The sequence below is a fragment of the Psittacula echo genome (assembly GCF_963264785.1).
Source record: "Psittacula echo genome assembly, chromosome: 7".
Taxonomy (NCBI): Eukaryota; Metazoa; Chordata; class Aves; order Psittaciformes; family Psittacidae; genus Psittacula; species Psittacula echo.
In genome coordinates, this window is record NC_137740.1 from 24,217,103 (window position 1) to 24,235,094 (window position 17,992).

The window sequence follows — 17,992 nt, forward strand, 5'->3', positions numbered from 1 at the left end:
TACACTTCAAAGTTCATCTTTAAAGCCCCAAGGCACAGCTCCCAGACGCCCAGCTGGGGTAGATGACAGCTCTTTGGTGCTTTTGGAATCTCACTGTTCAATTAGTCAGGTGCTATGAATGTGAGAGGATATCCCTCCATCATTTCAGTCCATGTCAATGTTGATTTTCATAAACAGTGAAGAATATTGTAACAAGAAGAGCATCAAGAAAATGCAATAAATATTCTAGTTGATCAGATTTTGCCAAGTAACTTAGCTATAACTAATCATGTCCAATCTTTCATGCTCAAACTGAAAAAAAAAGCCCACAACAAAATAGAAGATAAAAAAAAAAAAAAGACTCCACAAGTACACAATACACTTTTTTGCTGCTATTAGCCAAAAGTCAAAACTATTTCAAAGGTAAGCAAACTGATGTCTGTATCACATGGCTGCTTTCTGGTTTGCAAAACCTGGAAATACAAGTGTGCAGAAACTGATTCACTGAAAAATACAGTGACAATGTCCAATTATTTAAAAATCTAAGAAAGTAAAATGCACTCCACTGACTACAGAGGGGTGAAAAAGGCTACATTTTCACTTACATCGTATAAAAAAATAAGAAATACCTATCCTCTGCTTTTGTGCAAAATCTTTTCATTTTGACAATAAAGACCTTGAGATTTTTGCAGGGTGAAGGTGAACACACATCCCAATTGAGGCTCCTTTGGAGCAGCCTAACTGAAACTACTCTTAGGGTCCTGCTTGAAAAACCAGCCAAGGTCAGCTCAGCCAGAGGACACAACGTGACAACCTTGCCGACAGTACACACATTGCTTCTGCTGATGGAAGAGACTCTCCTGTCTACAGCCTACATATCTTGATTATTTAAGATTAGAAATACCTTTTTGTTCGTCCAAATATGAAAAATACCATATACAATTCTTACTTGCTGTATGTATGTACAGCATCTAAGAACTATGTACTTTGTGTTCAGACTGTTTTCCTAGATTATATTTTACAAATCTTCTTGCCTGCTTGTTTAATGGTATGATAAATCTTTTCTTATAATGTCTTTCAGAGCTGATATCTAAAACCGCTTCAACAGATTTGCACTCAAGTCACTACAATACATATTGTTGTGGGATAACAACAGCACTCTTTATAAGGCAACGGCCTCCAAGGAATTTCTGGTTCTGCAATGGAGTATTTTTCCAAGTCTCTTCCCGAAAGCATGAGACCATATTTCTGTAATATTAGCTTTTATATAAATCTGCAGAGAGTTTTCAGAGGCATTTTCAGGAATAATTGGTATTTTTTTATGTATATAATACAGTGCCTTGAAGGGAATTTACCATTAATGAGTCTTGGAAATGCTATGACATTCAACATAATGAATATTACAACACTGCGTGAATTACTTTGCCATTTGATGCATAATCATTATAACAAACTGTTTTTTTCCACTAGAGGTCACAATTGTAGCAGGACTGAAAAAAAATGCCTGGCTGTGTATTTCAGCCATGATAAACAGCACCAAAGCAGTAAAGTAAGTTTACAGTACTCTGTTTTATTCCAAATATCAATCTGAAGTCAACAGCTCATTCCATATGGTTGTGCCATAACAACTTTTTACTTCCTAAGAGAGAGGATTTGATATGAACATGCAATCTATAAATCAGAGGCATAACTACAAGCCTCATCACAAACACTGTTTTTTCCTCTTAACAGATTGATCAGATTCTGTTATTTTACGAGTAGGAGTATTATGGCTAATTGCTGGATTACTTCCTGTGTATTTTCTGGCACTACCAAAAAAAAAAAAAAACACCCAAACAAAAACCCCACATCCCCCTCCCCAAAAACACAAACAAAACCAAACCAGAAAACCCAAAACATCAACAACACAAAAAAATAAACAAACAACCCAAAATGAAAACCAAAACCACCCCCCCACAATAAATTAAATCAGCTCATTTATTTTCTAAATACTTTTTTTCTGATCTGCCTGAAACTCACAGTTTCTGAATCCAAACTAATCAAAATCTCTCTTGGTACTCTTCTTATATGACCGCTCTTCACATGGGTAGGAAATGAAGCAGAAATAGGTTTCCACCTACCTTGAGAATCCCCAGCTCCCCTCCTAGCCCCATTAGGCAAGCGGCAGCTCACAGACTATCTGTACTTATAAGCTCACAGACTATTGCTCACAGACTATAGTCTATAAGAACTATAGTACTTATCTCATAGTACTTATCTCATAGTACATAGTACATAAGTACTTACTACATAGTACTTATCTCACAAGCACTTGAAAATCAGAACACCTAAAGGACTAAAATCTTTGTATACAACAGTCCTGAGCTGCACTCCACTACTCCTGGCAACAGAGAACAACCGGCACCTTCATCTTTCCTCAGGATGAGAGGTAACCCCCAAATCAAGGCAATATTTTAGATGTGCGGCATCAGTTGCTGCAGTTTCATGCTGACCAGCTTGGACTTGCTGGATTTGAGGGATTAATATACACCTTGACAGCTGAGTAACTGGAAGTGGCATTTGGCAATCTAGAGTAGGCTTTCTACTCATGTTTGGATTTCATAGAATCACAGAACGGTTTGAGTTGAAAGGGACCTTAGAGATCATCCAGTTCCAACTCCCCTGCCATGGGCAGAGACACCTTCCACTAGACCAGCTTGCTCAAAGCCCCATCCAATCAGGCCTTGAACACTTCCAGGGATGGAGCACTCACAACTTCCCTGGGCAACCTGCTCCAGCGAAGAATTTTCTCCTAATGCCTAACCAAAATTTCCCTTCTGTCAGCTTAAAGGCATTCTCCCCTTGTCCTGTGACTACATGTCCTTGTAAAAAGTCCCTCTCCAGATTTCTTGTAGGCCCCTTCAGGTATTTGAAGACTGTGATAAAGTATCCCTTGAGCCTTCTCTTCTCCAGGCTGAGCAACCCCAACTCTCTCAGGCTGTCTCCATAGGAGAGTTGCTCCAGCATCATCTTCATTGGCCTCCTCTGGACTTGCTCAAGCAGGTCCATGTCCCTCCTGTGCTGGGGGCCCCAGAGCTGAATGCAGTACTGCAGGTGGAGTTTCACAAGAGCAGAGTAGAGAGGCAGAATCCCCTCCCTCGACCTGCTGGTTATGCTCCTTTTGATGCAGCTCAGAATATGGTTGGCTTTCTGGGCTGCAAGCACGCACAGCCAGCTCATGTTGAGCTTTTCATTGAGCAACACCACCAAGTCCTTCTCCTCAGGGCTGCTCTCAATCTATTCTCTGCCCAGCCTGTATTTGCACCTGAGACTGCCCCAACCCAGCTGCAGGACCTTGCTCTTGGCCTCGCTGAACTTCATGCGGTTGGCACTGGCCCACCTTTCAAGCATGTCAGGGTCTCTCTAGATGGCATCCCTTCCCTCCAGTGCGTTGAACGCATCACACAGCTTGGTGTTGTCAGCAAACTTGCTGAGGCAGCAGACTCAATCCCACTGTCCACGTCACCAACAAAGATGTTCAACAGCCCCTTAGGAACACCACATGTCACTGGTCTCCACTTGGACATTTACAGCAAGATGTTTTAAATTTCAAATGCCTTGCCCAACCATTTTAGCAACCCATTTTATAATGACTGTACTACACACCTGAGCTATTTTTAACTAATGCATGCAAGAACATTCTAACATGGCCAAGTTTAATGATGATGATTATGAAAAAGAAGGCTCAGCTCATTTTTCCACAATCTCTTATTTAAAATCCTACTTCCTGTACCACACGCTGATTTATAAGATTCAGCTTAAACTTCTCCATCTATTTTAAAAGAAGGACCGAAAATACCAATGTGCACCAGACACATAAATCATTGCTAGCAGTATCCCTCCAGCAATTTTATAATGGAAACGTGAAAGTACATACAAATCATCCACAAGAGGTAAAGAGAAGGGAGCTCATATGAAATGAGCTTTGGATAATTATTTTTTAAAACCAAAAGTCATGTGATTAACTAGGCATTTTGAAATAAATGTTTAATATCATGCACCTCTCAATATTTTTTCTTTAAATTGCAAATGTTAAAGTTGTTCATAAATACCTAAACACTTGGGTATTTTAATATATACAACAGTCAAAAGTAAAAAAATACACTTACTAAACAAGAACTGATATAAAAGCACAATAATGGCTACAGGCTTATCATCAGATTGTACTGCTTCCCTATTTATGCAGCTGTTCTCTTGCTTTTCAACCTGAGCGGCTTTGCTGCTAATGAGCAAACGTGGGGGGAGTGAACAGCCTGCACAGCTCAGAGACATTAAGCCCACAAGCAAAGATCCCAGAAATGAGGCATGTGGATATCCTCCTCCAAGAAGCTTTTAACTAGCCTTCTGCAGAAGGCTAGCAGTTTCTATGACAGGTTAACTTATCTGCCTAGTTAAGCACAGAATCATAGAATAGTTAGGGTTGGAAAGGACCTTAAGATCATCTAGTTCCAACCTCACTGCCATGGGCAGGGACACCCCACACTAAACCATGCCACCCAAGGCCTCATCCAACCTGGCCTTGAACGCCGTCAAGGATGGAGCATTCATAACCTCCCTGGGCAACCCATTCCAGTGCCTCACCACCCTCACAGTAAAGAATTTCTTCCTTAGATCCAATCTAAACTTCCCCTGTTTAAGTCTGAACCCATTACCCCTTGTCCTGTCACTACAGTCCCTGATGAATAGTCCATCCCCAGCATCCTTGTAGGCCCCTTTCAGATACTGGAAGGCTGCTATGAGGTCTCCACAGTATCTTTTTTTGTTCTACAGGTGTTATTTAAGAACCCCCCCTAAGCTTGTGTAGAGGACTAGAGCATTTTAAGAGATCTCATTGAGATCAGGAGTTTCAGAGAAAGAATAAGCCCATCTCAAAGCAAACAACTCTTGACTCTTCTGCAGTCAAGATGGTAAGATAAAAGTCAGGAAAGGGAAAATGTTAGAGTTTGTGACATCTTACAGCCTCTTTATGGCTCCTACTGACTACCCTGCTGGTCGTTCTCTTCTTTACAAAGATTTCCACAAGACAGCACTTAAGAAGGAAGAACACAGATTTGCAGAATAACCCTTTGTACCTGATGGGATGATACTGTTGGGATGAACACTCACCATCCAGTAGGTCACCATTTAACTCATTAGGACTGCACTTCATAGAGTCATCACCTTATTTGAATTGTATGTCAAAAGACTGTAAAAACATTGAAAATATATCTCCTGAGACTGTGAAAACAGAACACTTCAACTGGAAATAATGCATGTGCACTGAAATTAAGACTGGCTTAAAATAAGTGGAAATCTTACTATGTTAACTCTCTTCTAACAAGAGATTTTCAGTTCCTTAACTCCCTCTAAAACCTCCTTGAGGACTCCTGACTTTGAGTCCTTCTACACTCTGAAACAAGATGATTTTTGAAAAGGCCTGAAGATTGGGAACAAAGAACAGTCAAGATCTGATTTTGTAGGATCCAGTTTGTATTGAATGAGATCTCTGTGACAGAAAGGATGCCTGTGACTTCATTTAGAAGGGAGGAGGCATATCCATCCATTTGATCCAGCAAATCTATTCAGAGACCAGGAAAAAAAGGAAGTTAAGAGGGCAGCAAACTAACGCTATTAGCAAAGCTCAACAGCCAAGTGCAGAGCCGACAGAAGAGTCAGGCCAAGCAATTTAATCATGAAATATCTGGACAACATATGCATAGAGAATGACTTCAGACTTTATCACCTCTTTTAAAGCTCCTCTTCAATGACAGAATCCTTGGGAGAAGGTAGACTATACTAAATACTAGCATCTCTTCCTCTCCAACCCAGACCACCGAAAGACCTTCCTCTGGTTACACAACAATACTCTCTGCATCACTTTCACAAACAAAAGGAAGTGAAACTCTTTTAAAAATATGGAAAATTAACTTTTTATCTGTGGTCTTGTTCCTAGATATGCACGACATGTAGGAGGAATCAGTGAATATACTGATATAATATTCTCTAATATTAAGCATCAGTTAAGAAGAATGTATATGAAAGTCAACTGAGCACCTTTCTAAGGTCAGACAAGACTCAAGCCTCACATGACAAGCCATCAGGCAAACCATTTAACCTGTTCCAGCTTTCTCATAACTGAATTTCTCCTTTTTTTTATAGAGAACTTAGCTATTCATCTGGAGTTAATTTGACATTGTTTTGTAATCCAAAAGTGTTTCATAATTATGTGTTCAGTTGCACACTTTCAAAGGAGCTAGAGAGGGTAATTGGGGTTACAAACTCCAAAGGAGAATTAAAATTCTATTTATGTTTTGGATTGCTTCCACAGCAAAACATCTTTTTGGCAACTCTAACATGTTCGAAACATACAATAAACTTCAGGAATGTGACAAACGTAATTATTTTGCTGACAACATAAATATATGGTCTGAAGCTCAAGTTTCTCTTCATAAGTAGCACAGGCTTGGAGTATGCTCTGCAGGGATATGGATCTTAATTAACATCTTTTACTCAGATATAGTTTGCATAGCTTGTACATTTATTCTATTTCAATGACAAGACAACCAAGGAAAAGAAAGGTTAAATCTTGTTCAAATAAGGTACAACATACAAGGGCAAGCTTTGTATAAGCAACAGATAAATCTTGCTTACTAAACAGTTAGAGAGAAAAACAAACAAACAAAACCCACAACAAACAAACAAAACAAAACCAAATTGCACAGAGATCTTACTGCTAATGTATGAGGCGGTGTTCAAGGCTAGGTTGGACAGAGCCCTGGGTGACATGGTTTAGTGTGAGGTGTCCCTGCCCATGGCAGGGGGTTGGAACTAGATGATCTTAAGGTCCTTTCTAACCCTAACTATTCTATGATTCTATGATTCTATAGTTGACTTAGACTTGCCTTCCTCCAGTGACTCCATATACATTGCCTACTACAGTAACCCACAACAGGAAATGCTGTAAGACAAGAAAGACGAAAATACAGAAATCTCCATCTTGAGACTATGATGCTGTGAATAATACAGAAACCCAATTACAACCAGTTGACTGAATTATTAGATAAGCAAGTACCAGGGAGATGGTAAAAATGTCACCATAGATTCGGTATTCGTTGTGCCACTTTTTCTATATTTTGCAGCATGAAAAGGCATAGAAAATACTGCCAGGCAACTATGAACCTTTATTAGTATGATTCTGCATTATATTTTGGTTGCTTGCTTGCTTTTAACAGAAATGAATGGGATTTAAGAGTACTGGTCAATATTTACATGGTTTGGGTGGTTTACATGTAATTTGCTGCTGAGAGGTTGCTATGGCTAAATGAAGGTAGAGAGTGCTATGAGATTAGCACTTCTCTCCAGCTTCTTTCTGTGACTGTTTTCAAAGCAAAAAAATTACAGCCACAGAATTTTAAGTCATCTCCACGTATCAAATTACTCACTGACATTAGGTATTTCCACAGCTGCATGTTCTTAATTCACAGGCAACTGGTTACAGGCTGGCAGTACGCTTTCTCCATTGTTTGACCAAGCCATATAGTAACATTATGTTTCTGGTTTTCAGAGGTTTGAATTACAGAGATTTTAGACATTCCTTTTCCTCTTTCCAAACCCGATTAATATGGGGACAAAGAAAGGGGCCTGAATCCACATTAGGCATCAAGGGCTTTATCACATACATAAGAGGACAGAAAAAGAGGCCTTGTATCTCTGTAGGTAGGCCAGGTCCTCCAGCTCTCACATAGAAACAGGGAATGACTATAAGACATGCTCAGAGGAGCAGGAATTTTCCAGACCCCAATTTTCTTGATATGACACAAGATGAAGGTTCAGAACATGTCTCGGCAGAGAGCCGTGCCTCTTCCGCTTCTACATGTAGCCACGCAACACACACAAAAATGCATGCCCGTGTTACATCAATTCCTGCTTCCCTGCACCCTGTCTGATCTCCCTCCCAAGGTTCATTTTTAGTCTTCTCCCTTTCTCTGCCACAACAGAGTCCTGGCCCTTGCCTCTCCACACCTTCACATTCATTTTATCTTTCCAACAATCACTAGAATGCAAAGTTCACATTTTGATTTTACGTACTTAGAAAATTCAGTACAGCCTCGGATTCCAAGCATGAACTAATGGGAAGTGTTTTGGCACAGGCAGACTGCACTATCCTCTTTTTTAAAAACAGTCCATAAATTAGCTGGATTTGTTCATGGAATATCATACTCCCATTTGTGATACATACCTTCAGTTGTTTCTGAAGCAATTTTTGAGGACTGCCAAGACTGCTTAGAATATGCTGCTATTCAAAATACAGCAGATGGCACTGGTGTTAAATAAGCATTATGGAAATTTACTGTATTCCTAGAAAAATCAACCAAGTGAACATCAACTAGTAAGTGGCTAAAATATTTCAGTAGCAACGGTGAAAATAATTCAGAGACATGCTGTGAACATGGCATTAGTGTCCAAGGCACAAATTTAGGTCATTCAAATAGGTTCCTCATCTTTGGTAACTTTTTACCTGTATCTTAGAACATTTTCTGAAATGGAAGCAGCCTCAACATTTTACGACCACAATATTTATCAACATCACCAAAAAGGTACCTTCTGTTCACATAAATTATCTTGAATTGCAGATTGCTGTGAGACTGTTTTTATTTTGCTCATGCTGAGCATTTATCACCAGCCTTGTTATTTTGGGATAAACAAGCTGCAGCTATGAGTGGAAAATACATAAATTACGGATGCGCACAGGAAGACCTGGACAACATAGTGTAAATGGTTACGTTAAACCTTGTGGCTCACAAAGAACCTCTTAGATATAGTCTATTAGAATACTCTTCTCAGTCTAAGTTTGAATTATTAAAAATTCTGTGTAGCTTTGGAAGTAAATAGAATGGTTTGTGTTCCCTGTCCTATGGCGATACAGAACACGGTATTACATAGCTCCAATATTTCTGCTGTCGACTGAAATTTAATCTCCAAACATCTAACACTTCTTATGACCTTCACTTTGAAAAGAACTTAAAATTCTTTATCATTCTAATTTGAATGTTTGAATCATACACAAAAGCTTAAAAAAGTTCCTCATGCATCAAACACAATCAAACACTACATCCTCTTTTCTTTCTTTTTCCTTTAATTTCTGTTCTACTACTGAAAAACTCCCACAGTGGAATATAGCTGTAGTCATCAGATAAATTATGCTAAAATTACTTTCAGCATAGATTTAAAATAACTCATCTAAATGCACACAAGCAAAACACCCAGGGGCAGAAAACCTGGTTTTGCAACAAAAAATATTATAATAGCTGACATGTCAACAGATGGTTGAATGTAGCCAACTAGCATTACCACTGGACATGTATGTTCAAATTCTAGTCTTCCATCTTGAGTCTGACAGACAACTGAATCTTAGTAAACTAATTAAAAGCTAGTTATAGCAGTCTCAGAAAGAAATCCTGTCCAGTCTCTTTACATGAAACAGCAGCAGCTGATAAAGACTTCAGAAAGGAGACTTAGCTGTAGCATGCATAATGCAAAGAGCAATGGACAGGGGAAAAGACGCAGTTTAAATGCCAAAGTCTGATATCCCATATTCATAAGAAGGAAAACACAGATCCCCCCCTGCCATTTCCAACTTGCATGTAAAATATTACTTTTGAAAAGAGTACTGAAATAATACAGGCATACTCAGCACAGATCTATACCTACTTAGAAATTAAGCCTAGCTTTTAACATGCTGTTTCCAAAAGAGATATTATTTCTAGCAAGCCCAGTCTGCTGTTTTGTAAGATTTACTAAAACAGTCATAACTGGAGGGGTTAACAAATGTAGAAAACGTGTGAACACGTAACTCCAAAAAGTTCAATTTTTCTTCCCCTATAGATCTACAGAAGATAAACAACTGTACCCAATCTTTTATTTAAGTCACATTTCATCTGAGCACAGATTTATAGAGGAAGTGGGCTTGTTTGGAGGTTTAATAAATTGTTAATCTGTTCCTTCTCAACTTTGTTGAAGGCATCACAGAAGTATCTGACAGTGACAGATAAAAAATAGCAAGCTATTATAGTATCTACTACTCAGTGAGTACTAAGACAGAGAGACGACATGTCTTATCGTCTGAGTGATACCATACGGCGTAGTGTTTCCTGGCACATCCATTCAGTGAGACACACATAAGACAGAAATCAAATATTCAGCACCAATAGTTATAATTCTTCCAAGATTTTCATTATTTCATTATGAAGCAGTGTTCCCAGGAACCACATCTACACAACATGGTGACACATTTTTACTATCAATAGATGCTCATTTACTAGCATCAAGTCATTCACATTTTAAAAGGTTTTTAAAAGCTCCCATCAGTCTTCATTATCACAGATAGTTTCACAAAACTGATGATAAAAGTTATTTTACACAAAGTTCTGGAAGCAACAGTTGATAAATAAAGGCCAAAGAATGATGATATCTAGCTTTCAATTACTAATTCTTCCACTGTGCTTCTGTGTGGTCCTGTGAAAGGTAGTTTCACTCTGATATTAGCTATGTTGGAAAACATGCAACTATTTTATATGCAAAACTGACAATCAGTTGCACTCCTTTGTATTCAGTCCTGATCACAGAATGGCAGCTTGGTAGTCAGACTAGTAATTTTTGTAACAAGACTACGTAGTTACTGACACTAAACCAAATATACAAATAACTTTACCAGCCCAGAAAAGGCAGCATGTAGTAGGGGGTTTTATATACTCCTTAAAAGGAGAGAAGCACAATCCTTAAGCATCTAGGGTGCCTATAAGGATGCTGAGGAGGGACTATTCATTAGCGATTGTAGTGATAGGACAACGGGTAATGGGTTCAAACTTAAACAGGGGAAGTTTAGATTGGATATTAGGAAGAAATTCTTTACTGTGAGGGTGGTGAGGCACTGGAATGGGTTGCCCAGGGAGGTTGTGAATGTTCCATCCCTGGTGGTGTTTAAGGCCAGGTTAGACAGAGCCTTGGGTGACATGGTTTAGTGTGAGGTGTCCCTGCCCATGGCAGGGGGGTTGGAACTAGATGATCTTAAGGTCCTTTCCAACCCTAACTATTCTATGGTTCTATGACTCTATTTTGCATTCGCAAGAACTGCACACAAAAACAGCCAGATCAACTTAAAATGGAAGTTACCAACAGTGCCTCAAAATGCTAGGATAATAATGGAGTTCTGAACCTCCTTTAGTTTTGCAGTACTGTATATGTAACAACATATATATAACAACTGTTTAGCATTTTTTAAGCAGAAAAAAAAAGGAAAATCAAAAATGCTTGCAAATTGTCTGCCAACTTGTTTGTTTTTTCCTCTTCTAAATGCCTAAGGTCACTTATTTAGTGCTTTTAAAACAGACATTTTAATTTTAAATTGAACATTTTAAAATGCAGAATTAAATAAATTGTCAACTCTTTGATATTCTATAACATAACCAGATGCAATTGTTGCACTGGGTACAGCTCTAAGTGACATGAGCTTTACCTAGATGAGTCTCTGTTTCTGAGCATGACTTTAAATAAATGATTTCAAATGGAACAAAAAGAGACAGCAAAACAGAACAGGCTCACAAAGTGTTCAATAACATAACGTCATATTGAATGATACGACTGACAAGTCAAAATACAACTCTGAATTTGATCGACAAAGTCATTCTTCAATGCAAACACATAACAAAGGGTGAAGAGACAAATGAAGTGGCTGAAACAGGCAGCTAAAAGGAACATTGCAGAAAGATCTTCAGCTAATGCTGACATGTTAAAATTTATCTCTATAGCCAGGCTCAAAGCCAAGCAGTCTGCTGTAATCACATGAAAATTTTCAACTGGATGAACAGGTTTGTGTTTTTATTACAGGCACCATGGAGTATCTGCCTGCAAGCCCAAAATTTTCTTCAAGTTTCTGTCATAGGAAAGACAAAGAATTCCAAAGTATTTCATTTCTAGATGAGAACTGCTGATAGATAAAAGAACTCTTATCACAGAGGGGCTATGGGAAGTCCCAAATCTGTATGAAATGAAATAAAATTATTCCTTCTAGAGTCATTATGTGAGAATGATGAAAAAACCCTGACTGTAATGGCACTCACTTTTACAGATTTAAAAAACTTCTCCATAGAAGTTAATTCTTGTCATAAATTTAGCTACTTTTTCATTGGACATGCTCCTGTCCAGGAGGTCCACACTCCATCTTGTGCTACTCTTCCACTGTGCAAGAAAACATGCCTCCCTGGTAAGCTGTGAAAGTATAAGATTTCCAACAGGTATTCTTCCTCTCTGGATAGATGGTTACGGGATCTGTATGTAAGATTTCACTCTTCCAGCTGCCGTCAAAACCTAAAAGAGCAGCCAATACAAAACCTCTTGCTTCACAAAAAATTGTTTAGCCATAATTAAAATATTTTCACAGGGACCAGAGAAGCTCCCTTGGAATGAATTGTTGGCAGCACCCATTCAGCAATGGTTTTAAACTTGGGGTTTTTCCCTAATATTTTTCTTTCATAAAGGAGTTATATAGGATGTAAACATTTTGTCAACAGACAGGACAGGGATGTGGAAAAAGCACAGTCTGGAAGGAAGTTGAAGGCTATTTGAAATTCATCTGTATCTATGACAAATTAATGAGAAGGCTGGAAGTTTGTTTTAAAAACATAAGAGAGGTCACTTCAAAGGCTTTTTGAGGGTTGGTTTTTTTTTTCCCAGAAGAATATGTTCCACTGTGAGCAGCTGCAACTCCTTTTTCTCCTTCCAGTTTCTGGAATTCCAGGCACACTGCTTGTTCAGAGATAAAGTGAAGAACAATTTAATGCAGACAAAAATTATTTTTTGACTGCTCCATTACTCCTTCTGGAGGCTGACTAGACAGACAGCTTTACAATATGATTTCAGTCCTCCATTAAGGATCATTTCTTTCTTATTCAGTCTATGGCCATATGCCTTCAGATTTTATTTTCCTGCTATGAGACCCAACTAGTTTTTTTATTTTAAAAAGATTTTAGTCTACGCTCCTCCCACAAATTCTCAGAAGTGCCTGTTCCTTTAGACTGGTTGACTCCTGGATCTTAGGAGCAGCTTTCTGATAGTCTACACTGTTGCCTCAGTATGTTGTCTACACATTGCCCCACTGTTTCTCAAGATGTCTGTATGTATCTTCTCACTTGAAATCAATTTTCTTACCATTTCTGGTTTATTTTTAGCTGTTGTAAAAGAGGCTTCCTTAGTTTCATGTGACTATCCTCCACAAATTCTAACAAGTTTCCTTTCCTTTAGCAGGCTCTAGTGCTGCGCTCTCTCACTTTCTCCTTGAATTCTTTCACCTTCTTTCCCAGAGTAATTCCTTCAGACACGCCAAGATAAACATTGCCAGATGTGAGATGAATTCAAATGATTTAAATGTTGTTTCTTTTTTTTTCATTCTAAAAATTAAATCTATACTAACCATGACATAAAGACTTCTTCAGCTTATTCCATCATCAAGCCTAATACAATAAAAAGTGCAGAAGCTTTAGACAGGATGTAACTATGCTGCTATCATAATAATCACAATTATGAAACAATGTTCTGTACTTCTTTACAAACGATCTCTTAAAATGGTCATTTCTGAATGCAGCTCTACATCAAGACCAGAATGAAGTAATAAACTGAGCTGAAAAAGAATTATCAAATCCACACCAGAAGCCCATTCTGAAAATTAACACTAACAGTTCACAAGTGATCAACGGATTGTGTTAATCTACTACTGCATGATCAAACAAGAGGACAAAGAGCAGAAAACTAGCCTTTCTGCCTGTTAGCTTACTTAAAATAATCAAGACATTGTGTAAGAAATAGAACTCACATATTTATATGGAAATGTGGGATCATTTCAACATTACTACTTCCTTTCATGCTCACTTGGATCCCTGGTGGTATTACCTCTTTTTGATAACTGAGCACCAATATGCAGAAGAATCAATACTCTTCAGGAAAAAATTACTGAGTTATGAGTGGTGGACAACACCTGTTTAACAATTAATGCTATTAAGGCATATGCAGCAAACCTAAAAATCCACAAGTAAAACACTTCATAATAAAAATTAAAATGAACTAGCATCAACAGTGCTTCATACTCATGAAGCCCTTTGCATTTAAAATTCTCAATTCTTTTAGTTATTTCTTTTTTTTTTTTTATGTTTGTGACCCATCTAAATCAAGAGGAGGAAATCAGAGGCACGTTCAAAACCAGGTTTAATTCCATGGATGCCCTGATTTCCTAGTAACAAAAGGAAGTACTAGTATATTACAAAATAAGCATTCCAGACTATCAACCTAATTGGCCTATTTTTTTCAAGGAAGTCCAGATACAGCTACTATACAGAAATACACCATTTTGTATCGAAGTAATGTGTTTCTTAGTTGGAATAGTAGGGCAAAATAACAAAAGGGAAGAGCGCCATTCAATTGTGCTGTTTGGTGCTTCTTACTATTTGTTTAATATCAGACCATCAAAGCAAGATGAAATACTCTTACTGTCTTTGGGCACTCTGAATCACACAATCTGAAAAGCTTTCCCTCTAAACGCCTGCTAAGCTTTTACTACTAGGTGTCTTGCAGAAAACAGAATTCCTAACTTTGAATAAATTATTTAACAAATTAAATTAAGAACAGATGAGTGCATCAGATATTCTTGATTAGAACCCTTAGCAAAGAATGAGGCAATCCAGAATTCTAATTTTAAAACCAAACCAGCATTTCACTAAACATCATTTCATCGATATAACCATGGTTTCTACATAATTCAGTCACACACGTTTTGAAATTAAACAGCAAATTGCTTCAACAAAACAAAAAAAGAAGCAGCATTTGTTGAATGGAGGAAGGGCTTTCTGATTCAAGGTGGTTTTACCTCACAAAGTAGTAAGTCAATGATGTGGAAGACCATGCAGAGTGGAAACTTGGCAGTAAAAAGAGTGAGGAACCACTGGGATGCATACATATGAGCTTCCAAATTGAGGTCTGAGAAATGGCCATACAAGTCTGGTAACTGCTCCTAGAGTAAAGGCAAAAAAATAAAACCTTCAGTATTACTCATTAATCTGTGTTCTTCATCTACACTGCCAGTAAGTACCAGCTTGCTGAACACTGAAAAATACAACAAAGTGAAATCCTGGTTCCTTTTGAGCAATGAAAATGTGTTTCTTCATAAATTTCAGTGCCTGCGGTTACAGGATTTTTTTAGTAAGATATTCACTGTGGATCCTATCATGGTATCAAATAATATACTGAGATTATGTTGAGAAATTACAATTTTTTTCAACAGTCAAAAGGCAGTTGTGAAATCTATATCATACATAGGGCATATTTTTTAAGTTATTCCTTCGCTGTGTCTCTCTATAAATGCTTCTGCTATAAAAACCAATGGGTCCTAGCACAAGGAGATCACATTGCAGAGCTTGAAAGTAACAAAGCACACAACTCCATCAGACAATTTCTCTAACTAGGGCCATATATAAGCAACACAAAATAAATACTGTTAAACCTACTGTAAATGGGTAATACATTCATATTCTGTTAACAAAGTAAAAAACTTTGTTGATATATGTAAATATGGAGAGGACTATACGCCAAAGTAACAAATTAATTAGTGCATAATTCTACTCCATCAAGTAGGAATACACACAATTTGACATGTGAAAAAAAAAAAAAATCATTAAATTCGTGGTGGTCTGTTTTGTTTGGTTTTACTATCTCTCACAGAAGCATATATGGCATCTATGATAACTGACTTCAGTAGCTAGCTTACACAATGCTAACAGAAGTGCAGGTCAAAGCTTAATGAACTGTTAGTAACTTGTCAGAATAACAATGTGGAAAACTTGCAGCCATTTATTTACATTAAATTGCTCTATGAAATAATTCCTTCTGAAAAAAGAACAATGTACTGAAGACACAGTAAAAACCTACAAAATTACCTACATTTGATTTGTATTTCGTAAGCATCAGGATGTCCTGATTTGCCTGACCTCTGAACCATTGACATAATTTACAGAAAGTAGGATACTGGCAGATGGCAGTCCAAAAGATACTCTGGCCTTAACAGAACAATCAATATCATGATTTAGGAAGAGAGTTAGAAAACAGAGAGGAGATAGAAACAGATACCTGTTCTGCTTGGATACAAAGATTGGCAGCAAGATTGGTATATGAAAGACAAAACAAATCAGAAATAAATCTGACTCACAAAGTTTGGATCCAGTTATTAAACTTCCCTCCTTTGGTTCTACCCTACCTCTAGAAGGAGAGGGGTTTCATTGTCTAGTAGCTTATGTAAGCAAAGCATTAATGTCTTCTCCATGCCAGTATCTCCATTTCTAAAATTAGAAGAATTTGTTACCCAGGTCCCACCTGCATTAACTTCTCCAGCTGGAAAAATTTGCAATGAAGATCTTCAAAGTTATTTCTGTAGAGGTCCCTCAAGCCATAGTCATACATTATTTTCACAAATACACAGAACGCCTGCTCCTCCGGCATCTGTTTGGAAAAATACACAAACATCGTTTTAAAAACTAAGCTGAGGCTGGAAATGCCTTACACAAATGCACACATTTTAATACCTTACTCAGCATGAATTCAGAACCAGGGATATATTATAATTTTCAGCAAAGCACTCAACGTAGAATTAAACAATCAAAATCTCAGGGGGACTGTTCTCCTTGACCTTGGTCTGGCTCTGCAACACCTTCTCTTAAGAAAATGTGGGAGCATATCATAGGTTTATGTATGTATACATCCCTGCAACAGCACAACTGCCATTGGTATTCTTTATGCCAAATAGATACGAGAACAAGTACACAACTCTCAGCAACAGAACAACGCAAAAAAAAAAAAAAATTAAAAAAAAAAGAGAAAAAGAAAGAAACAAAATAAAAAGAACTCAAGATAGTGATTTCCACTGAGACTTGGTTAAAGGGAAAAATTCAGCACCAACCCTCAGAGAGAAAAATGCTTATCTACTTTCAACCGAACCCCAGGACATCAAGTTTCCCAGAATGAATAGAGAAATTACATATTTTGGCTTCAGAACCTACTTGTGAACTCAGGAGGGCTGATCCCATCTATTAACATTGTGACTTTTTCAGAAGCCTTATCTCCTTAATCTCTATTTGATTTTGAATGAACTTTACCATCCAACAGAGTTTTAGAAGGTGGTTCTAAAAGACAAGCTATGTGAGCCACTTTAAAGTTACATTTGTTGGCTTAAGCCTACTGAACACTGAATTTGTAGGAAGCCTTGTGTTATGAAATCTCCACTTAAAATGTCCCCACTTCCCCCCCATGCCTTCAGGTAACACAATAATAGGGCACAAGCAGAGTCACTGCAGACCCCAGATCAGGTTTTCAATTACATTAAAAACAACCTTTCTTTTGCAGGCACCAGATAGTAACAAATGAAAACAATCACTGAGTATAAGGAATGACAACTCTAGACCTTTTCGTATATTCACTCACTCAGCCTTTTGCCAACCCCTTATAAAATATCAGCAACAGATAAAAGCTCAGCATTTCCTTCAAAGAGAATTTTAGTCTCTTGATATTTACCTCCAGGGTTTCATCTATTATGTTCAGCCTATGATTATGACCTGTCTCCAAGGCTATGGGCAAACACTTTCACATTTTCACTTGCAGACATCATAAATGGAAGTAACTAGTTAGCATAAAGAAGTGCCAGATCAGCTGCCAGCTACCCATCCAGACTAGGTTTGCCTAGGACAAGCGTTTAGGAATCTCAAAGCTCTTTATTATAATTTTAGCTGCATGAAATGTTCCCCACTGACAGCAGATAAAAGCTGCAGACAAAGCAAAAAGAAGAAATGGTTTTATCCTGACCAAAAAGGTTGAATCTACTCTAACAATAAGATAAATGCAAATTTCAGGGTTTTTAGCAAAGTAACTATTATTTCTAATAAAATGACAGTTGCTCATGCAC

The 17,992-nt window shown here is 37.8% G+C and overlaps 1 protein-coding gene across 1 annotated transcript in view; it reads right to left on the reverse strand.

Annotated features, from left to right (window-relative positions):
* The window catches only part of RABGAP1L (RAB GTPase activating protein 1 like), a gene marked incomplete at its 5' end in the record, with an annotated part of 248,601 nt that overhangs the window by 83,625 nt on the left and 146,984 nt on the right, over positions 1–17,992 (reverse strand). Inside the window, 2 exons of the mRNA XM_080623938.1 lie at positions 14,912–15,055; positions 16,411–16,536. Coding sequence (XP_080480064.1) covers positions 14,912–15,055; positions 16,411–16,536 — 270 coding nt within the window. The remainder of the gene's footprint in view (positions 1–14,911; positions 15,056–16,410; positions 16,537–17,992) is intronic.